General features: G+C 40.1%; 1 protein-coding gene across 2 annotated transcripts; it reads left to right on the plus strand.

Annotated features, from left to right (window-relative positions):
• The first annotated feature begins 207 nt into the window (after positions 1–207).
• PABPC1L (poly(A) binding protein cytoplasmic 1 like) lies at positions 208–22,905 on the plus strand. 2 transcript variants are annotated; one of them, XM_063300051.1, is made up of 15 exons: positions 208–524; positions 1,978–2,171; positions 2,854–2,969; positions 5,447–5,586; positions 6,506–6,600; positions 6,885–7,022; positions 9,135–9,230; positions 10,719–10,985; positions 12,114–12,204; positions 12,627–12,755; positions 13,563–13,702; positions 14,556–14,649; positions 20,031–20,161; positions 21,803–21,891; positions 22,502–22,905. In XM_063300051.1, the coding sequence occupies exons 1-14, from the start codon at positions 332–334 to the stop codon at positions 21,884–21,886; spliced, it is 1,908 nt and encodes a 635-aa protein (XP_063156121.1). In that variant the 5' UTR covers positions 208–331; the 3' UTR covers positions 21,887–21,891; positions 22,502–22,905. The 2 variants fall into 2 exon arrangements, with proteins under 2 accessions (XP_063156121.1, XP_063156122.1); XM_063300052.1 differs by lacking the exon at positions 22,502–22,905 and having other exon boundaries at positions 21,803–21,892.
• The last annotated feature ends 742 nt before the right edge of the window (positions 22,906–23,647 follow it).

Genomic DNA, 23,647 nt, shown 5'->3' on the forward strand with positions numbered 1-23,647 from the left:
CTCCTAGTCTTATTGCAACATAAAGTGGATTGTGGAAATGGGATTGGATTCAAGCTGGTGTAGACTTGGGTGTGTAGAGCCTGTATACACTTTGCTTCCAATTATATGTTACTGGAATGTAGACAAAAAATCTACCTTTTTTCACCAATACCATGTGAGTTTGTTCACTGCACTGCTGTCAGACACTGGCAATGGCTCAGTCAGAAGTCACATGGAGGCTATCATGGCTCTTCCAACCCCATGTTGTTTTTGTATCTCAAAAGTCCACATTATGCAACATAGTAGTAACTAGATTCTGCTTTGCTTCCAAAGTTAAACTAGATGATTGGCCATGAATGCTAGTGGTCCAGGATATCCATTAGCTTCTCTCTATGTGGGCGACTTGCATCCAGATGTGACTGAAGCCATGTTGTTTGAGAAGTTCTCACCTGCTGGACCCATCATGTCCATCAGAGTTTGTCGAGATGTTGCCACACGACTATCTCTAGGTTATGCCTACATAAATTTTCAACAGCCTGCTGATGGTGAGAACTACTTCCTTTGTTTTAATAATATTGATATGCAAATGCAATATATACTCAAATATATTTCCTTTGACTATTTTTCCCCAAATAATGTACCTTTAAAAGCTTTAGATTTTCTAAGAAGGCAATGAGAGGACATGGTTTCTCTTCAGTCTTATTTTCCTTTTTCAGGTGGAGCACGAGGGATTAAATTCCAGGTGATAGCTTTTTCAAGTAAATGTAATGCCTAATAACTTTGAACTAGTGTTTCATATATGCATTATATCAAGATATTGAACTTAATTTGATAAGAGAAAATGACACACATGCTTATTAATAGCTACATGTTCTATATTAGGTAAAAGTAGTTCATGAATATTTGGATTTACCTATTTATGTCTTTCTCATTTTTCATAATTGCATTTATTTATTTATTTTTATTGATTATATTGGTATAGCCGCCCATCTCACAAGGAGTGACTCTGGGCAGTGTACAACACTCAATTGAAAGAAACAATAAATACATATAAAACAATCATTAAAACTATAAAAACTATAAAAAACACACAAAACATGAGAGGATTATATTAACCATAGTATAAATAAGCAAGTTTAACAATCAAACTTGCTTATCCATTTTTTAAATGTGACTTTTTCATTTCTCCAACTCTTGATGACAGTCTGTGCTGCTACTGTTAGTAATCTAGATGCCACTAGTTGATGTATTTCAATCTGAAGAAATGGGAGAGCTTTCAGAAATAGCATTTTTGGTTTTTTAAAAATGGTAAAAATAATAATTGCTTTGAGAAAGCAAGTGGTGGAACAAGGACCACCTCATCTACTCATAATTTGCCAATTGCAAATGTAAATTTCCAATGCACAAAGTTGTCCTCATCAATTTTATTTTTTTAATGGTGTCAGACACCAGCAATGGATCATCTTGTAAATGTTAATGAACATAAATTGAACTTGTCAACCTCTCTCTAAATTTGTGATTTCTGATATTGCCCTTGTTTCCCAGTAAAATAATGCCTGAAATATTCAAACTCCTACAGTTTAAGCTTTTCATCAGAAAAAAGTGATTTAGTTTTGTGAAAGAAAAATGCAACTGATATGGTACTGAAGGAGGTATTACATGTTATCAGTTCTGTACCGCAGTTTTCATTTTGATCCTCTATTTTAAATTTAGGATTTTACCTGCAAACAACTCCTGAAAACCAAGTAATATAAAGATGGATGAATTAGGCATGACATTCCCAGTGGCAATTATTTAAACTTACAATTTTTAGGAATATTTTCCTGAAGCCACTGATTTCTTATACCCCTATTCCATCTCTTGTCTTGGAGATCATATATGTTGGTAATGCCGAGCTATTAGAAAAGTTAGCTGTTTGGGTGCATCACAGTTTGTCTTTCCCAGGTTTGTGTTTGGCCTATTGGTAAATGAATGTGCTTTTATTTTTCCCTCCTCAAGCTGAACGGGCCTTGGACACCATGAATTTTGAAGTCATAAAAGGTCGACCCATTCGTATCATGTGGTCCCAGCGAGATCCAGGACTCAGGAAATCAGGTGTTGGGAACATCTTCATCAAGAATCTGGATGATTCCATTGATAACAAAGCCTTATATGATACATTCTCAGCTTTTGGAAATATTCTTTCTTGCAAAGTAGGTGCAACCATTTCAGAAGTCATGAAATGAAGTTCTATCATTCTTTTTTGTGACGGATGTTGCATTTTTGTCCTGAAGTCTAAAATATATTCATGTCTGAGTCACTTTTTCTTATCAATGTTCAGGCTCCAATATCAATCTGTTATCATTTAGTGGCTTCCAACTGAATGAGACTTTCAATTATTTTGCCCTTGAGCAAAGCATCTAGATTATTTCTCCACTTTCTCCCAGCATCTTTTCAAGATGGGACAAGAGATGATGGTTCTTTGGCTGTCAAAATTACTACAGTGGCCCCAGAAAAGCAGCTGATTCTGAGGGGCACAGAATCTTAAATTGCAAGCCCAGCCAATTCTGATTTATTTTAGATTCAAGATGATATTGCTTCCTCTTCTCCCTGGAACAGTTGTCTATAAATAGATGCCCTCCAAATATGCTAGCCTTCAATGTCCATAATCACCATCCAGCATGAACAGGCCAGACTAGTTGGAGAGTATGGGACCTAAAGCCAACATTCTTAGGCAGCTTCAGGTTAGTCATGGAAATGGAGGTGATAGCTATAATACTTGGGTCCTGTAACAGAGACTGGAATCTAAAGGGCAAGCAATGGACTGGTTGTCAGTTCCAAGTTTTGACTTTCCTCGTTTTCTTTCTCTCACCTTGCTCTTAAATGTCTTAACAGGTTGTTTGTGATGAGAATGGATCTAGGGGTTATGGCTTTGTCCATTTTGAGACTCATGAGGCAGCAAACAGAGCGATTGAGACAATGAATGGAATGCTGCTAAATGATCGCAAGGTGTAAGTAGAAGCCTGAGGAGATGGTACAGAGAATGAATTTCAGCGTGTCCTTTACAATGCGAATAACCTGCAATTCTAGCATAGTTTAAGGAAACAGTTGTATCTTCTGGTAGATATGTGCTTTGAATGTACAAGATCCAGATTCAGCCCTAGGATCTCCTGGGAAGAGCCTTGTCTGAATCTTTGAAACTTAGCAGATTGATTATCAGTCAGGGGCAACAGAGTAAAGTCAGTCAGGTCTACCAGGCCAGATAGATCAATAGGCATAAGGCACTTTCGGTATTCTGGAGTGGCTGCTATAGTATTTTGTCTGGAAGCTTACTTTCAACTCACAATTGGGGTCATGATTGATCTCTTAGATCAGAAATAGTCCAAGGCTATAGGTGGCCCAAAACCCTTGGTTGTGGCCCCCAGTTCTCTCTACAAGTTGCCATCAGATTTCAATTCAGAGTATATTAAAAGAGGGGAATCATTAAATATAAGGGGGAAAGTAACAGCAACATCATTTTATAATACAGAAATTTAATATTAAATCAAAAGTAGTTTTCATCTTGGTTTCACATACTTTTTAATAGAATGTCACCTGGAATAAGGGTCTACTACCCAAAAGCCAACTATGGTCCTCACTTGAATGCTGCAGACACTGTTCTAGATTTTTTTATCTCAAGTTCTGATTTTTTTTTTTTTACTGATGTTGCTCATCCATCATTGTTGATGGACTTCAACACCATTAGTCACATTAAAACTAAATATGTGTCTGATGACTGGTCAGGCCAATTCGGGCAGAGAATGTCCTGGCACATGTTGGGCAAACGTGTAGACACTGCAGTTGTTGCACTGATGACTCTAGATTTGTGCAGTTCATGCTTATATTGTGTGTCTGCAGTGTACTTTACTGTCTAACCTTGACAGCCCTTATGGATGAGGCCATGCCAAGTAGAGCGATTTTGTCGCAATGTTTCCCAGGTGGTCGTGTCCATGACAAGCAACTTCAGGGAGGCCTTTAACGTATCTTTGAAATGTTTCTTCTGCCCTCCATGTAAGTATTTTCCAGCAGAGAGTTCTCCAAAAAGGAGCTGCTGGGGTATGCGCTTGTCCAGCATATGGATGATGTGTCCTGCCAACCAGGTCTGTGCTCTCATTAGCAGCATGTGGACTGATGGTAGACTTACTCTAGAGAGAACTTCAGTGTCTGGTACTTTATCTAGCCATCAGATGCCTAATATTCTGTAAAGACAAGTCATGTGGAAATGGTTGGGCTGTCTTGCATGCCTTCGATACACAGTCCACATTTCACAGGCATACAGAAGGGTAGTGAGTACCACGGCTCTGTAGACCTTCAATTTTGTTGCTGCGCTAATTCCTTGATGTTCCCACATACTGGAGCACAGTCTACCAAAAGCAGCACTTGCCTTTGCTATTCTGCAGTTGACTTCTGTATCACTGGTCACTACTCAGGAGAAGGTGCTGCCAAGGTAATTGAACTGGTCCACTGCCTGTGGTTTCTGCCTTTTGATTGTGATTCTGGGTTCTGTGTACAGTGCATGAGGAGCAGACTGGTGCATGACCTTGGTCTTTTGAATATTGATGGTGAATCCAAAGTTGTCCCGAGCTGTAGAGAATTTGTCCATACTGACTGGCATTTCTGGCTCTGGGGCATAGTCATCGGCAAAGAGGAAGTCTCTCAGAACAGTTTCCTTCACTTTGGTAATAACTTGAAGGCTCCTCAGGTTGAAGAACCTCCCATTCACTCTGTACTTGAGGCTGATTCCAGCATCACTGTCCTGAAAGGCATCATTCAGGATGGCAATAAAAGTCATGCTGAACAGTGTGGGTGCAAGCACACAGCCCTGTTTAACACCATTGGTGACTGGGATTGCCTTATATTGTACACCTTGAAACCATTCTACATGTTTGGCACAAAATATTAATGTAGTAAAACAGTTTTTTATTCTTCCCTTTAATATATTAATAATTTAAATTCTGTGAAATATAGTCCTTAAACTTATCTTTTTTTTTACTTTAAAAAATCTTGATTTTAAGGTATTGCAAGCCACACTTAGAAAACATTAATTTTAAGGCTGGCATATGGATTTGAAAAGTAAATTAAAAAACACTGCCCAATCTCATCACTGTTTAAGCTCTGGACTCCCCTAGAGCAAATACCTTTGCCAATGTGCCAAATCACACAATCCTGCCTCTTTCTGAAGTTTACTTGGCTTCTAAATTCACCCGAGAAGACAAACTTTGGCTTTGCAGAACTGCAAGGAAGAAGCTGCCCCAGCTGCATGCTCTGCCCGTTGAATAACAAGAGTGCAAGTGGTCTCTTTAGGGGTTCTGTCTGTGCCAGTGTTTCTCAACCTCAGCAACTTTAAGATGAGTGGATTTCAACTCCCAGAATTCCCCAGCCAGCATGCCCTGGTCTATTCAGTACCTTTTTAGGAGATGGCTTTATTTCTCCTGTCTTGACCCTGCAGATTTGTTGGCCACTTTAAGTCCCGCCGAGAGCGTGAAGCAGAATATGGAGCCAAAGCAATGGAATTCACTAATGTCTACATCAAGAACTTTGGAGATGACATGACTGATGAGAGGTTGCAAGAAATATTCTCAAAATTTGGTAAGGAAGGCATTTAAAACTACTGCTTATAAAATAAGGGTTGTGAGCCTCAGACTAACAGCTTGGATGCTGCTTCAGGTTTTTTTAGCAAATAGCAGAAGACACTGCCAGCATTGTGATCTGACCTACCTCCAAACAGGCAAAAACACTCCACTGTAAACTAAGAGTATGAAATCATAATCTAAGCCATAAGGGTACAACAGTATTACATCTGTTTTAAGGATATATTTCAGAAAGCTTTCTCAGTCCACTGCTGTTCAGATATGATGCTCATCACCTCCCATCATCCTTTTGCCTTTTGTCCATGAGCCCCCTGAGGAATATGAGAACTGATAACCATATATATCTGGAGGGTACAGAATTATGGAAGCCTGTATGTTTACATGTAAACTAGATTAAAAATGTTTCTCCCTTTCTAATAATACCAGAGTTAGAAAATCCTTCCCAGTAATTATATGCAGACCTGTTTCTCTTAAGCTATCTAACAAGGGGATGCATTTGGTAAGAGGAGAACTTCATTGTTAGGATTATAAGGATATATACAGTGAAAAGGATGCCCAAGATTTAGAGTATTATTATTATTATTATTATTATTTAATTGGTATGGCCAGCCATCTCATTTTAGTGACTCCGGGTGGCTCAAAATACCATGAAACAAATTTGGACTTCCTGGTGCAAAATCTGAGTTTTGGTACCAAAATCAAACTTAAATTGAGACAGAACTCTTGAAGACATGAAAAATACCTCCCTGGAATAGAATTTTACATGAGCCAAAAGTTTAAATGTGATAGACAAATGTGAGACTTATTGGTATGTGCCCATCACTATCCTTGGGTGGAGTTGAGCCCCTTGTGCTCTGCAATGCTTGAAAACCTTCCTTGTTATAGTATTAGCCTAAAAGTATTTGTTCTACTTCCAGGAAAGACCTTGAGTGTCAAAGTCATGATGGATAATACAGGCCGCTCAAAAGGGTTTGGTTTTGTCAATTTTGAGAAGCATCAAGATGCTCAGAAGGCAAGTTGATCTTTGTTCTCATACGTCCTTTCTCCGTTAAAGAGTAATGATGGGAGGAAAGATTTGGGGAGCATAATAAGAGGTTAATAGGCTTTTAAAGCCAGTATCTCTTCACAGGTTGGACTAGTTATCCAATTACTTCTTTAGGCTTGGGTAGGAAAGCATTGCATTCTTTGGCTCAAAGCAGGCCTTCGCTAAAATAATAAAGGATGAAATTATAAAGTATGAGGTGACTTCCTGTGAGATAAATTTACAGCCTTGCCTGTCACCTCTTCTCACTGCAGGCTGTTGAGCACATGGATGGAAGGGAGATCAATGGCCGAACGGTGTTTGTTGGCAGAGCTCAAAAGAGGATTGAGCGACAAAGTGAGCTGAAGCGTAAATTTGAGCAAATCAAGCAGGAAAGAATGAGCCGATATCAGGTAATATGCGGTGAAGGCTAGGTGTGGCTGGTACGTAAACATAGGATGTCTTGTAGAAATCCAAGGTGCTGTCGTTGAACTCCAAAGCACACCTCTACTAGAATAAGAGGGCTGGAGGAAGGGGCAGAGGTGGAAGCAGACGGGATCAGGACAGAGACTGAAAGCAGGCAATTGAACGAAACTGCCTTTTTCTGCTATATGGTATTGAATGTCCTGTGTGTGGCTGGCTATGATTCAGCGTCTTGTGTTATATCTTGCTCTCATTTGATTCAGCACCACAGTTACATATTTTATCAAGAGCTTTATTGCAGTAACATTCTCCCTCCATTCTCACACTCTGCCCCTTTTCGATTCAGTACTAGGAACTGTTGAACAGAGAGATGCAATGAATTTACTTTAAGTGACTGTTGCTGGTTTATCCATACCTTGGGTGTTTTCCTGTGAACCTAGCAACTTGGTTCACTCTACAGCAGTGTTTCTCAAGCTTGGGAACTTTAAGAAGTATGGACTTCAACTCCCAGAGTTCCCCAGCCAGCTATGCTAGCTGTGGGATTCTGGGAGTTGAAGTCCACACATCTTAAAGTTCCCAAGCTTGAGAAACACTGCTCTACAGTGTTGCTCTTATCCAGAAGGAGGCAAATGGAGAATGGGGGCTGCCTGGATGAAGAATGGAGTATAGATGATGAAGCTTCTGAACAGCAGGTGTCAGGTTGTGATAAAGCAAGCATAGCAATGTCTCTCTTCTTTTTATGCCTTTTGGTTAATGAGCAGCATGCCTTTTCACAAGAAAAGAATTTGAGAACTGTGGACAAACCTCATTTTCTTGTATTTTCCCTATTTTAGTTTGGACCCAGTTTCCTATTCTGCATGTGTGTCTTACTTCATATATAAACTCTATATATTTTGCCTACACAAAAACCAGAAATGTAGGCAAAGATGTAAAAGCACTAACTGAATTGGAAGCTAACAAATACGGTAGTTTAAATACTCTTTCAAGTAGCACAATTCTGTCATGCTCATTCATATATCTGTAACTGGATAAATGGATATTCCTGTTTTGATAATGTACAGGCTGATTACCTCAGAAAGTGCTGAGCTGGGGTTCAAATAAGTTCCTCATCTTTCTCAAATGGGGAACTCTTCAGTTAAGCACCTTTTCTGATAATTAGCCCTTCATTGTCTTTGTTACATGAAAAAGTATATGTAGATTATTGCAGCCCAGTAGGCAGGAAGAACTTGGAGGTCACTTGAGTTAGGACTACTTGCACTATCTAGGTGAATCTTTCTGGCCAGCTATTCTTTGTAAAACCTGGACATGGCTACATGGCTTAGGACCTGGCTATCTATGGACTGCCTTCTGTCCACTCATTAAGATCGGGAAGGGTGGGCTCTTTTCAGGTCTCTTTTCTTAAGAAATGCCATCTTTGGGGACCATGGGATGAGCCTTCTTAGTTGCTGTCCTCCCTGGGAACAGCATTCTTCTCAAGTTTAGGTTGGCTCCCATCCTAGTGGTTTTTCAGAAACCATTAATATTTGATTTTCTAGATTTGATTGATAATTACAGGGATCCCCCTGCCATGGATTGGTTGTTGTCGTTGATCCTTAGGGTGCTGTTATTCTGTTTTGTTGGTTATGATCATTTCTGTGTGAATGTTGCATTGTTCCTTCTGGTCATAAGCAGCTTTGACCCTCGTTAGCAATGTATAAACTGTAGTTTATAAACAAATAACTAGCAGTAGAGAACAAGTTCAATAGAAATAAACCATAATATAGATTTATGTGCTGGGTAAATGGCAAACAATAGAAGTTAGCATAGGTCACTGTTAAGTCTGCTTAGAGGAATTTGAAAGATAATCTACAGAGCAGTCCACCCCAGGGATGTCTTCTAGATATTTTCAACTATAACTCTTTTAATCTTTGGCCAGTATGACCAATAGTCAGGGAAAGCTGATCCTAAGCACTAGGTATCGCTCTAGATGGCACTTAGGAGTCTTGTAGCCTTATGATGGTGAATCCATGGATGTTACTTATATTTATGTATTCATTACAAAAGTTGTGACTAAATATAATTTATGGTGAATGAAAAAAGTGACTGCACTTGTTTACTTTCAGGGAGTGAACTTGTATGTAAAGAACTTGGATGATGGGATTGATGATGAGCAGTTGAGGAAAGAATTCTCACCCTATGGAACCATCACAAGTGCCAAGGTCAGATTCTAATAACTGAGTATGTTTGCATATTTGATGTGGAGGCCTAGTGCTTGTTCTCCCCAACTGAAGATACTTCTGGGTTGCACCCTTTCAGAATGCATTTTGGACTCACAAGAATGATCACTGCTTTCATGATCATCTGAGTCCCTTATCAAAACCTAGTGGCTGTTTAATATGGAGTGCTGCATGATATGGAAGGAAGAATAATCACAGGAGCTCTCACTTGTGGAGTGGAACAGTGCAATCTGTCACCATTCTTGATTTGTTTTGTTTGATGTATTTATTAAAATGTTTAAACCGCCCAATAACCAAAGCTCATTTTATGACACTAAGTTGGTCTCCATGTAATTATAATTATTTGCCTCTTCCTATGCCTTGTCTTTTCTGCAGTAATTCTGATGTGTTTTTATTTACAACATTTTAATTTCATTTTTCTGTCTGAAGGCACTCAGACTTGTGTTACACAGAGGGATAGCACAATGGTTTACTGATAGATAGAAGATTATTGATACAGTAGAGTCAATTTTCTGCAAGTTCTCTGGGGGGGGAAGGGTAGAAATATTATGCAGTCTTGAAATAATATTAAACCAATTTAATAGATTGATTACTGTGTGTTAGAAGGTATGCGACAGGTTTGGCAGAGTATAATCCATATGAAGCTGATAATAAGGGCTGGAGAAGGACATTTAGGATTGAATCAACTAGTGTCATTTCCCTGGTATATATTGTTCTGCCAGCAAGACAGATTCTGAAGCTCATGCATCCTCAAATCTGTTCTGGAGTTGGGAAATGTTTTGGAAAAGATCTGGGACTTGTGCTTGGAGAAGAGGGAAGAGAAATCTGTTCCATACTGTTGGATATAGCTGTTAGCTTTTAATGGAAAACAAAAATTTAAATTCGAGTTTTAATATCTCCAAAAATTCTTAATTATAACTGTTAATGTAACAGAAAAAAAACTGTTAAATACATGACAAGAGACCAAATGTATTAACGATACCTTTAATTACATTTCATGCAATGGCAACTTCAAATGAAAAATAATTTTGTCCTAGCTCCATCCTCTACTCTGAAGTGCTGGGAATCACTACCTTTTGGTGTCTTAACCTCTAGTCCACCTCCTATATGCCAAATGTGAAGTTGTATAACTCTCATCCATGCAAAGTCCTTTGAAAAGCTTGTTTTTCCAGAGTATGTACAAGAGAGTTTAGAAAAGCTGTCAGCTGGTTCATTCTCTTTGGTCCATTTCTTTTTCCTTCTTCTGTGCATGGGTTGTCTGCAAGAAGTGGTCAGACAAATCAAGATGATGGCCTCAGAAGTGCAATGGAAGCTTTGCCAGTTTTTTGTATGTGTGATCCACAGGTAGAACTTTGATTGCACTGTTTCAACCACCATCTTGACTGGTTTGATCATACTCTGTGGACATCCCTGTCTGTGCGTATTGGAGAGTCATGGGCTCAGTGGATTTTGTTTTAATTTTCCATTCAGGTGATGACGGAGGGAGGACACAGCAAAGGTTTTGGGTTTGTATGTTTTTCTTCCCCAGAAGAAGCAACAAAGGCTGTGACTGAAATGAATGGGCGCATCGTCAGCACTAAGCCTTTGTATGTTGCCCTTGCCCAACGGAAAGAGGAGAGAAAAGCCATTCTCACCAACCAATACATGCAGAGGCTGGCTACTATGAGGGCCTTGCCTGGTCCACTCCTATGCTCTTTCCAGCCTCCTGCGGGCTACTTCCTGCCCTCCATTCCACAGGTATGACCTATAAGAATGCCACTTCCATTAGGGATACTTAAATAAAGCGAGTAGCATTTGATAGCATGGAACTCAAGGAATAGGAAAACACTTCTCACTCAGGGTTCGTATTTTAAAATGTGCCATCAGGCCTCAGAAGCAAAATAATAGCTCAGGCATGTGAGTGTTGATTAGGGTGGACTATTTTTTCCAAACTGAGGACTCTACTTTGCCTTTGTGCCCTGCCTGGGGGCACAAGATTCTGCCAGTGATGTCATGGCATCACCAGGGTGGGCAGGACAATCATTTTTTGTCTGTTTTTGGGCCAGAGAGGGGAGTGAAATGAATTCTCCTTAATCTTCACAGACAGTTAAAGGATTTATCTGGCCCTTAAAATATTAGAACAAAAAACTGGGGAAAATTAGCTTTTTGGCACCATGTAACACTAAGAATTTTGTTAGTGGCTATCACGATTCTTGTGGTCATTCATTCCACAAGTTAATTGTGTACTCTGTGAAGAAGTATTATTTTGGCTCTCCTAAATCATCTTCCAATCAGCTTTACTTGAATGCCCTCAGATTCTAGTATTATAAGAGAAGTCTGAAAAACAAACTATGGATTGTTTCAAATAAGGAATGAAGTGAATTGTTGCATGTGAAGAGAGGCTCCATCATTGCTCATTCACCAAGCTCTGATTGAAATCTACAGTCCAATACATTTGAAGGCCACGGGTTGACAACAGCTTCATACAGTCATCCCCAGCCAGTAGTGGTATTCACTGGATATTAGGCATATAATAGAAGGCTAAACTGGGAAATAAAAAGAAAGCAATAGCAAAATGTTTTTATACTGTTGCCAAGAAACCTGCCTGAATATGTTAATGAATTCACCAGTCATCGAGCTAGACTTGAAATTCCCAATCTGGAGGCACCAGATTGGGAAAAACTGGTCAGATTGTTGATTTAACAATCCCAGTGGAGGATAGCAACAATCTATAATAATACTGGAGGTACAAAAATAAAAATCACAGAACTTATAAAATCCCCATTTTGGTTCCTTCAGATATTTCAAACTGCTGCAGGATAGATGTAAAAATAAGTACCTTGTTAGTTTACATATATTGCTATGCCACCTTTTCCTCCTTCACAGCCACAGACTAGAACAACTTTCTACGGTCCTAGCCCAGTTGCCCCGGTTCGCCCTGCCCCTCGTTGGAATACTCAGTCCTCCAGACCTCCTTGTGAGTTGCAATGTTATTATCAAGAAATATGTTTGTGAATGTAAGGAAGTAAGATTGCCCATGTGTGAAATTCTTCCTCTAATGCAGTGTTTCTCAGCCTCAGCAATTTTAAGACGTGTGGACTTCAACTCCCAGAATTCCCCAGCCAGCCATTCTGGCTGGGAAATTCTGGGAGTTGAAGTCCACACATCTTGAAGTTGCCAAGGTTGAGAAACACTGCACTAATGGCCTGGTGACGGGACTCAGAAATGTTCTGGAAATAGCAACCAAACTATGATTCAAATATTGTGGGGTAGTGCACATGGGTGGTGGTCTTAATTTCAAGTTCAGAAATGAGAATGAAGCAGAATTCTGGTTTTGACTCCTGCTATGATCTTATCCATAAATAAGGTTTCCAACTGAAGGTATTTAATTGTCTCTAGCGTCCTATCATGCAGCCACTCCAATGGTAAGAACCGGCGGGCCTCCTCGGCGCCTCCTCTCCAACATCAGCACTATGAGACAAGCCTCCACTCAGGTTCCCAGAGTACCACCCACTGGCCAGAGAGTGGGTAAGTTTGGGTGTTCTGATAGTTCATCACCCAGCTGAATGCAACTTAAATATCTCTCTCAAGGGAAGGGGTTTGCCTTGGTTTCTGAACAGCTGACCAGAAACAGGGAGGAAAGTGATCCTAAAAGTCTGCATAGTAAATTCTACAATGTGCTACTTATTTCTTTACTTAAAACCTAATTTTTGGAAGTCTGTTGCTGTGTAGCATGATTGGAAAATATAGTCTGGGAGTGCAGTACTATATAACGCTAAAGCTGGATTTTGTTTAATTATGGCTTATTGAACAAGCCTGTAGGGGTTAGCCAAAAGGGATGGGTTCATACAAAGCTAAAACGAGTAAGACATATTAAGGCTTAACATTAGGTGTAACCCAAGAAATTAAATTTAGGGCTTCATAAGGCTAAATGTATTGACAGCGGACTAGTAGAAAAGGTAACTTTTGGGGAGCCTGCTCTGGTCAAAAGGATCACCAAGAATTTGTTGGTTGGTTTGTTTATCAAATTTTGCCACCACCCATCTCCCCACAGAAGAGGAACTCTGGGTGGTTTAGAGTACAAAAATACAGTACAGTACAAAAAATCAGTTTATATCTGATTTAGCCTTTCTTCCTAGAGTGTCATTGAGTATATCTTTCTACTTTTGTACCATATCATGCCTGTGAGATCTGGCAAGGATATTACAGGTCTGTATCTCCCCAAGTTTGGGTGTAATGAAGAACTGTACTGTTTTTGGTTTTTTTTCTTACATTGAACAGAATGTTGTGGAACAATTAAGGCCATCCTTCAAAATATTTCTGGTTTTATTCCAGCCAACATTGGAACCCAGACTATTGGTGCAAGGGCGCCCTCTTCTCCAACTTTCTCACGCGGTATCTCGCAGTACAAGTATTCGTCAGCCGTGAGGAATGTCCAGCCCTTGGGCACAGTAACACCTCTGCCAATGCAACAGGTCACTACCCCTCCACTGTGCAGTTAAGCACACAGTCAGATGCAGAATCCAGCTGCTCTTAGATGGGATATTTTGGGGATGCTGAATTTGGGAAATTGTAGCCATGAGATATGTAGAGCTGGGACTCTGATTTGGGAACGGTCTTCAGGTAGGTATCAGTGAGAACTTGCATATTTAGAAACCACTGAATCAGATCATTAGCCATCTCGCTCAGTTTGATCCTCTTCTATGAACGCCCAGTTTTGTGCCCATGGGGACTCGTATGTCCATGGACATATTTTAAATTAATTAATTAATACAATTATTTGGAGAGTCTGACCACTTTCAGCATGATCAGTTTGGGCTCCGCTGAAATGATAAAAAAAAAAAAAAATACAAATATAGGATTGAGAGTACCCTGCAAAATGCTTTCAATATTTGTCCAGGGGTCAAAACATAGTGTGGACCCTTGGGCTATACTGATTGACAGCAGCTTTCCAGACTTTAAGACAGCTCTGCTTTCAGATATTAAGGATTAGGCCTATGGCTTTCTGTATGAAAAGGAGATACTATACTACATCATTCCATCTTTTAATTTCACTTAATCTATGTATTGTTTATTGCATGGGGCATAGAAATCAAAGGCACTATATCATTTCTTCAATACGGCCAGGAGCGAAAAGAAATCCTTTCACTGGATGAGATTTGAGGCTGAAAGATGCTTATATCAAAGCTGCTATAAGAGTCTGCAAAGAGAGGAAGTGCTCTGATAAATACATTCTTCACAGAGTACCATCAGTTGGTATTAGTTCTTCGTAGGGAACTATCAGAATAGAAGGGCTCTTCTCAATATATTCTGTTTCTTGCGTTCTAGGCTGTAGAACCAGTCATTCATATCCATGGACAGGAGCCACTGACAACATCCATGTTGGCTGCAGCCCCTCCTCAAGAACAGAAACAGATACTTGGTGAGTGGTGGTGTGTCTTCTTCTAGTAGATAGCACCGCGAGGCTCCCCCTCAGCCAGGTCTTTCTCAGGGAAAGAGTTGTAATCAAATGTTTTATATCTCTAAGTTACCATAGGTCAGCTTGGAACACATTGTTCAGCTCCCCCAAAACAGATGTACAGGTAGTCCTCACTTAATGATGGTAACTGGGACCAGGAACTCCATTGCTAAGCAATGTGGTCATAAAACATGACATAAAGTGACCACACTAACTTATGACTGCAGTTGTGGCAGTTCTAGTTGTGGTTGTTAAGTGAATCCCACGTGGTCGTTAGGTGCAATGTCACGTGATCACCATTTACAACCTCCTGTCAGCTTCCCCATTGGCTTTGCTTGTTGGAAGCTGGCTGTGAAGGTTGCAAACGACTATCACGTGACCACGGGATGCTGCGACCGTTGTAAATGCATGCCGGTAGCCAAGCACCTGAATCATGATCACATGACTGTGGGGATGCTGCAAAGGCCGCAACTTCAAGGAGCGGTCATAACTCTTTTTTCAGCACCATTGCAACTTCAAACAGTTGCTAAATGAGTGGTCAGTAAGCGAGGACTACCTGTATAGTGCTTATATTTTGTGCAGAACTCCATTTTACTCCATTTTAATTCTTTGTACTGAATGAAGAAGCAAGGTGCTCAAGGTTTTAGCTGCTGCTAAGATTTTGAGCCCATTTCAAGGTATAAGCCAATGTATAAGCTAATGTATAAGCCAAAAATAATTGAAGGCCTAAGTATTGTAGTGGATGCCACTAATAGCAAACAACCCATTTTTTGAGTTTGGCTAAAAAGCCTTTCTCCTGGTCCCACCTGTAGGGGTGGGTTAGAGTGCAATGACTTGAAATAAGGTTGGTGGCAACATCTCAACTGTGGAATTTCTTCCCACCTTGCTTGATTCTAGGTGGCAGTAACCATTTTAGGCTTTTGGTTCCACCTGAAGATATTCATTCTCATAGGCCTTTGGACGAATTTTGTTGCAATATTTTATGTTGTTATTGTTATCCTTACTGTTGTTACGAATTCTATGCAGTGTTCTCTTGATTGCATGTCATATCTCCCCCTCCCCCAATTTGATCTAATTTTTAATTATGAAAACCAGGTGATTAACCTTATAAATAACAGCTTGGAAGCAATTGTGTTGGTTGCTGCTGACAATTAACAATATGAAAAAGTATTCTGACTATCCATTTCACCCAGTATTCAAATAAGCAATGGATTATCTGCTATTCACTTTGTGTTGGTGAAACCCTGTTTCCCTAGCAACTCCCTAATCCTAGCAATAGGGATCTCTTAGGGCCCTGGGTTTCATGGAGCAGTAAGCCCTTCCTACTGATTAAGCAGCCACTGTCTTCTAAAAGAGCTGATGAAGCTGAACTGTGTACAATTATATTTCAACTGGAACTTGGTTACAGCTCTTCCAGTGATGTCAGTAAAGGAGGGGGGGGGGAAACCCAACAAACGATGGTACTTTCTGAAAGAGAACTTTCTTTATTAGTGAGCACAGCATCACTTTATTCAGTCTCCTATGTAGCCTCCTCCTCCTCCTCCCCGCCCCCCACCCCCCATGACAGAAGTAGGTGTTTGGAATGGAGACCCTCTCTATCCATCAAGACTGAGAATTCTGATTTTCCAGAGTATTCATTTCTGTCGAGAACCTCCATGGATAGAGGTATCTTTCCTTGTAAATACACACCCTCTATTCATGGAGAAAAAGAGGAGCTCAGAACATCAATGCTCATTCCTGTCCTTGAAATAAAGGCAACAGCTTCCCCAGTTCTTCTGCCTTGTGTCAGTCATGCTTTCAGCAGCACCTTCCTCTCAAGCAAGTTTTGTCCTCCCAGTTTATCAATAATTATTTTGGGACCCTCCCCCTTTCTTTCGGTAAATATGGCAATCTATAATCTTCCAGCATATTTTTAAGAAATCTCATCTAAACAAATTATTTTTTTCTCTTAGTTCCTTCATTTCCCTTCATTCACCAATAGACACATTCCTCTTTTACCAGGCACTGTGGATGTGTATTTATTCTGGCCTTGCACAAGTATAACATTCACAGGCAGTCCAATTTAAATATCCTTCCCTTTGCTTTTTGCTTACACAGCCAAATTATTATGCATATAGAATCATGGGCATATATAGTGGTTGTCACCTAACTATTCATTTAGTGATGGTTTGGACTTAAGACAGTGCTGAAAACCTGACTTATGACTGGTCTTCACACTTACAACTGTCGCAGGGCCCCCACAGTCACGTGATCACAATTTGGGCACTTGGCAACCGTTTCGCATTTATGACTGTCACAGTGTCCTGTGGTCATATGATCACCATTTTTGACCTTCTCAGCCAGCTTTGGGCAAGCAAAATCAATGGGGAACTACGTGATTCACTTAACAACAACTTGGTCCGCTTAATGCTCATGGTGATTCACTTAACAACCACTGCAAAAAAGGTTGTAAAATTGGGTTGGATTTGCTTAATGACCACTTTGCTTAGCAATGGAAATTCTGGTCTCAATTGTGGTTGTTAAGTGAGGTCTACCTGTATTTCAGAAGGTTAGATGAATGCTGTACAACTCTGAATGTAGGACATGTATTTGTATAAGAATAATCCGGAATATACCAAATTGTAGTGAGAAGGTTCTGGGAGAGATGCATCTTTTAAGATGCTACTTCTTTTCTATTGCAAGAGATGAGGATTATTATCCAGTTATCTTCAGCAAGCTTAGCTTTCTAACAGCCCCACCCTGAATTATATGCTTCTGGCCAACAACATCCTGGAGTCAGTTGTTGGTGCTTTCCTCCTCTGCCCCAGTGCTTCTGGACAATACAGATGCAAGATACTCTAAGGGGAAAATCTAGCTTCCTGACTTAGTTCAATGTTGCCCATGTGCACTTTATAGTATTTAGAATAAAGCAAGCAAAAGGAATGAAAGAACACAATTGTTATAAGGAGTACTGGAGAGAGAAGAGGGAGAAGCATGACCTTGGTGAATCCTAAATCTTGAGTTTTCCAGTTTAATTTACTTGGTAATCAAATGGTAAAGCTTACTTCAATCAACTTCAGTTTTTAATGCCTTTATGGATAGTCTATGTAAGGGTTTTTTGTTTGTTTGTTTGTTTGTTTGGTAACAATACAGAAGTGGCTTGTCATTGTTGTCTGGGGTGTTTTTGTCAACTTCCCAGTCTAGCCTACAGCTAGACACTTTTTGAGATCAGCCTAGGTCATCCAGTTGCTCCCACCTAAGATGTGGTAATAGGACAGCAAAAACAAGGGGTTGGCTGGTGAGTCATAGCATTTAAGAAACCATGTGATAAATCTGGAAGTCCTTGGTGAGAATCTTGTTAGAATCATGTGTCTCCCAAAAGTCTGATGTAGGTGGCCTTACTGTGCTTTATTGCCCATCCCCAAACAATCCAGAATATGTGAGCTAGGGGAATACTGACAGCCTAGAAGTTTGCAGTTCAGATTAAATATAGCTAATGCACATAAAGCACAGTGAGATATGAAATCTCTGTCCAACTATTATTTGTTATGGATATTTATAAAAGCACTCAATAGGTATTATAAAAAAGAGAACCAGTTCACACAAGATGTGCGTGGACCTAAGTGACTATCACTTTTTCTTTCCTTCTGTTTTACTTTTTTGAAGGATTGATCTATCTCAGCCTTTCCTAATTTGGCATTGTCCAGATTTGTTGGGTCCCAGAAGTCCTCAGACAGCTAGAGGGCACCAGACTGGTGAAGGCTAATCTAGCCTAGTGGTGTGTAAAAGAGTGAACAATGTAACTTCTTTGCTTAGAAGTGACCCACTTCTGAATAGTAAAGGCTGGGAAGCAAATAGCAGGAGTAATTGTTACCATACTTGTCATTTTCCCAGGATATCTGATTGACCACTGTTTGGAGAAGGAATCCTCACTAGGTCTTATCCACCAAGACATTTCATGAGGGTCAAACATGAGTCATGAAAAGTAACTCCCAACTATCATACATTAAAGTGAAGTAAGGAAGCATTTGACTTCTCATTGAGCCAAGTGATACTCAGGCATAACTGGAGGACAGCTTTCAAAACACTGCCAGAATTCTCCAAGAGGCTTGAGGATTAAGAATCAGGCAGATTTAATTCTTGAGTATATCTAAAAGTTTTTCTCCTTCATCTTGTACTCCCTATGAATAAATTGCCTACCAAATAGATGTTGATATTTCTGAACTTCTCAGTTAACTTCAGTAATCTTCTGATTCAGGGTAAAGTGGGGAATTTATCTGTATCTTTTTTTTTTTTTGGATGGTGGGAGAATAAATGTGGTTCCCTACCTTGTCACATTTTTTGTGCTATTGTCTCAAAATGTGTGACAACCATAGGAATGACACCCACTGCTGCTCACTGAAATATCATGTTCCCTTATTTTATTTTATTTTACCTACCCCAGTTTAAATTATCTGGTTTTTACAGCAAGTAGCTGAATGTACTGGTCCATGTATTTCCTTACTGAAAGCCCATTCAGTCTAAAATACCTAATGAGCAACATTCGGCCTTGATGCAGAGATAGAGATCCACAAAAGTAACAAATAAGTATTGCTGACAGAAGTATAATGTGAGAAAAACACCTACTCAGTGTAGTCTTCAAGGAATTTTTAATATCATTAGGTTAATATCTTGCTTTTTTATTTGTTCAGCTCAAGACAGTGTACGTAATGTTTTTCCCCACAGCAACACCCCTGTGAGGTGAATTGGGCTGAGAAAGAGTGACTGGCCCAAGGTCACCCAGCCGGCTTTCAGGCCTAAAGGAGGACTGGAACTCACAGTCTTCCAGTTTGTACTCCAGCACCTTATCCACTACACCAAACTGTCAGTTGGGTTGTCCATACCATTCTAACTGTGTCATCTTCTAACTGTGGTGGCTATGGAGAGCCATGGGTTGCAGTGGATGATGAAATCTGCCCTCCCAGCTCAGTCTTACCCAACAGCTTAAAGACAGAACGTAGACAGGTCTAGGACTGAAGCAACAGTGGGCCACCTAAGGTTCTCCTTCTTATGTTAATGAACCTACTTTCCAGATATGGATTCCCTAGCAATGATAATGGCTAGTTAAGAAGCTGCCACTTAAAATTTCCTACAGTACCTGACAATGATCATTTTATACTAGATGTTTCAACAATTGTAGGAAACCTAAAGTGATGACTTCCCAGATCTTGGTGGGCCTTGGTCTTGGTGGGCCTGGACAGTTGCCCAAGAAGTGGGGCTGAAATAGAATATAGTTTCTCTGGCTGGGGCATTTCATAAAACAAGATAAATTTAGGTTTCCCAGTTCTTCATGATGCATGCTTTTATCCTTTTTTTGCTGCGCATAGGTGAACGTCTCTACCCTCTAATTCATGCAAGGCACCCCTCCCTGGCTGGGAAGATTACAGGCATGCTGTTGGAGATAGATAATTCTGATCTGCTACTTATGCTGGAGTCACCAGAATCCCTTCAGTCTAAGGTACTGGGATTCCATGCTTAAAAATGCCCTAATCCTGCAATTCCAAATTTTTCAGCTGAAATGAACTGTCCTACTTGTGTTAGGCTGGTCTGCATGGTAAATTTGTCTCAGGTTAGTAGGATCTCCATGGCTGTCTTTCAATTTAGTTTTTCCCAAGCAGATTGATTTTCCACCTGCTTTGTACTTTTATATCTCCCGATTATTCCTTGTGCTACTGTACAAGATGGGGGTTTATGTAATTGTCCTTCAAGTGTGGCATGGATACACAAATGCATATCCTCTTTAACTTGTCAGTGGTAATCCGTTATAATGGTAGTTTGAGGAGACCAGAGATCAACAGCCTAGAGATATTGATTGTATGGTATACATTCCTGGACACCTTCACTACTGTTTCAACCTTTTGAGCATAGGGAGACTGGAAGAGTTACAGCAAAGGTACACCTGGTCCAATGTTCTGTCTCCCATAGTGGCCAACCAGATACCTCCAGAAAGCCCATAAGGATGACATTATGAAAATAGCACTCACTGGTAGTTGTTTCCCAGCTGACTGCCAGATTTCTGACTTAGAAATCTGGTGGTTGCATGTACCAATAAAGCATCCATTGCTGGTCTGATCTATTTTAGCATAGTATGTGAGTGCTACTATAAGTATGATAAGTTCTAAGAATTATCAGAACTGAGATTTGAAGAAAGCATAATAGGTTGTGAGAATGCTGGATTGTTTAAAAAGGCAATGGGACGAAGTGTGATAAAATCTTGGAGGGTAAGAGCAGATATAATGGGGGTGATAAAAAGGTTTGGGAAGGATTCCACTGATAATTACATTTAAACTGGTAAGGATCTGTCCTTCAAGGTGTTTGTTTTTATAGCCTTTCTGTTATGTATCTACATACATGTACCTGTGCTGAAGCAGGTTTGATCCTAGGACAGACTGACTACGGTACTTTAGTTCATGGTCTGGCCTTAACCTAATGTCAATGTTTTCAAGAACTTTTTTTTAAGTTAAGAAAAGTTCTTGTGCTGCTTTCTCTCTGTGCTGAGAAACATCCTTTTCTTCCTCTCCTGCATCTTTATTAGTGTGAAAAAGAGTTCCATGTATTTCAAAAGCTCATATGCTGTTTAAAAAAAAAGTGAACTGAATAAGAAATATTTAAATGGCTTTGAGTGGAATTGTACTTAATTATTAGCCCATTTTCAAAATGTTTTATAGCAAGGTTATTCAGCAGAAGGCTTGCAAAGGTGGACTCAGTACCAAGCAGAGAGGGAGCCAACAAGTAAACAGATGAATTGGACTATACAGTACAGGCATCTTCCCAGTTCTGTTAAACAGGGTCCAGTTCACAAAAGTGGCAAAAATAATTGTCTGCGTATATTAATATAGTCTTCTCCAACCTGGGGTCTTTCAGGGGAATTGGAATTGGAGCCAAGGAATTCTGGGGGTTCTAATCTCAAAGCATCAGCAGGGCTCCAGGCTGGGGAATCATGCACTACTACTCTACTAGCAAAACGCAAGTGGAGTTTTCTTTTAAAGGCTTTGTCCTGAATGTGTTCTGGATTCTTTGGATGCAAACCAGTGACATTTCAGTGTCTGCAACCGACTGTTCTAAACTCCCATCTTGTCTCTGGCTTTGCCTTTGTTAGATCGAGGAAGCGGTAGCTGTGCTTCAAGCCCATCGGATCTCTGAAGCAACCCACAAAAGCAGTTCAATGGCATTTCTCCCCTGATGAAGGTGCGCTGAGTAAGCATTACCTGCTGAGTCTAGCTTTCCATTTCCCCACCATCTGTAATTTTGCAAACTCTATATTCTGTTTTAGCTGCCTTCCCCTTCCCCACTGTGAATATTATTTTGCACTGTACAGCTTGCCTTCCTTGATGGTCCTTCCTGCAGTCTGCATACTTTAAATCGATTCTACCATCAACATATATTTCCTGCTAAAGCGGTGTTTCTCAATCTCAGCAACGTTAAGATGTGTGGACTCCAAGTTCCAGAATTCCCCAGCCACTGGGGAATTCTGGGAGTTGAAGTCGGTACATCTTAAAGTTGTTGACACTGAGAAACACCGCTTTAGCAGGAAATATATGTTGATGGTTTAATCAATTTAAAGTACGCAGACTGCAGGAAGGACCATCAAGGAAGGCAAGCCTAATTTACAACTGAGGAATTGGATGCAAATGCTCCCTTCCACATTGAAATGAAACAACTGCTGATTTAAAAAGAAGTTGTTGCTGAGGCAGAGAAGCTAAAAGAGAAGCTCTTAAAACCCGTAAACCAGCAGCATTTTGTAAGAAAAGAATTGAGCCTTTGCTTCTCCATTTAAAACTTAAATGTATCTTTGCAGGAAAAAGTGAAAATGGACAATCCCCACTGAAGAGAGCGGCATCAAGGTGGAAATCTTCATGCTACCATATTTTGTGAATATCTGTATAAACTAGTTGTTCATGCAAAAATCTAGCCCTATCTGAATTATTTTTTTTGCATTGAATAGCCATTATAGTTACTTTTCCCATACATAATCCTAGTAGGCCTGGTATATATGATAATGATGCAGTAGGAAGGTGAAAATGAAACAAAACAATTCTCTTGTGTTGATTTTTTGGAAATTAATTTTTCAGTCCTGGTTCTTTTTTAGTAACCTTAAGCTTGAATCAGTGCTAGGGGCCTGTAATAATATTTTATTTGTTCCTGCTGTTGATTCGATAAAAGAGCTGAAACTTCACTTCACCAACCTTTGTCTCCTTTTCTAGATGCTACTCCTCACATTTACTGTAGAAATGGCAGAAACAATCAACTTTTTTGTTTGTGGGTGGATTCAAAACTCTTCAAATACTTATTTTAGTATTTATTTTATTCATTTTATATGGCTGTCAACTTGTATGTGACTCTGGTGACTAGCAACACTGAAATCAGCAAAGGAATATAAAGAATAAAAATCCAGGGAAAACAGTGATGTAAAAAATCACACAGATCTGTAGCACCAAAATCAAAATTCACTGGGACTGGAATTGCCCTCACTAGGTGTGACATCACGTGATTGCATTGCTTAGCGACGGCAGCTCCAGCAGTTCTGGTTGCCATCGGTAAGCAAAGACCACATGGGTCATTAAGCAAGGCCCTCACGTGATCGTGACTTCCAACTTCCTGCCAGCTTCCCCATTGACTTTGCTTGTGGGAAGCTGTCAGGGAACGTCAGAAATCGTGATCATGTGACCATGTCTCGCTGCAATGGCTGAAACTACGGGGACCTGTTGTAAGTACTGTTCATTCAGTGCCATCATAACTTTGAACAGTCGCTGAAGGAATAGTTGTAACCCAAGAACTACCTGTATTAACTCATGCAACATCCTGACCTGCTGGCTATGGGAAGAGCCAGGTCTTTGGGGCCTTTCTAAGGCTGGCAGTGTTGGAGCCATCTGAACTTCAGGAGGGACGCTGAGAGAGAAGGCACCCTTTCTAGGTCCCGCCAGAAGACCATGTTTAATAGATA

The sequence above is a fragment of the Candoia aspera genome, chromosome 3 (genome assembly GCF_035149785.1).
Source record: "Candoia aspera isolate rCanAsp1 chromosome 3, rCanAsp1.hap2, whole genome shotgun sequence".
Lineage (NCBI taxonomy): Eukaryota > Metazoa > Chordata > Lepidosauria > Squamata > Boidae > Candoia > Candoia aspera.

Excerpts from the sequence above, each read along its gene's own strand:
- PABPC1L (XM_063300051.1), top strand. The coding sequence starts at position 332 with ATGAATGCTAGTGGTCCAGGATATCCATTAGCTTCTCTCTATGTGGGC. Across the intron at positions 2,172-2,853 it reads GAAATATTCTTTCTTGCAAA|GTTGTTTGTGATGAGAATGG; the intron begins GTAGGTGCAACC and ends ATGTCTTAACAG. Across the intron at positions 2,970-5,446 it reads CTGCTAAATGATCGCAAGGT|ATTTGTTGGCCACTTTAAGT; the intron begins GTAAGTAGAAGC and ends TTGACCCTGCAG.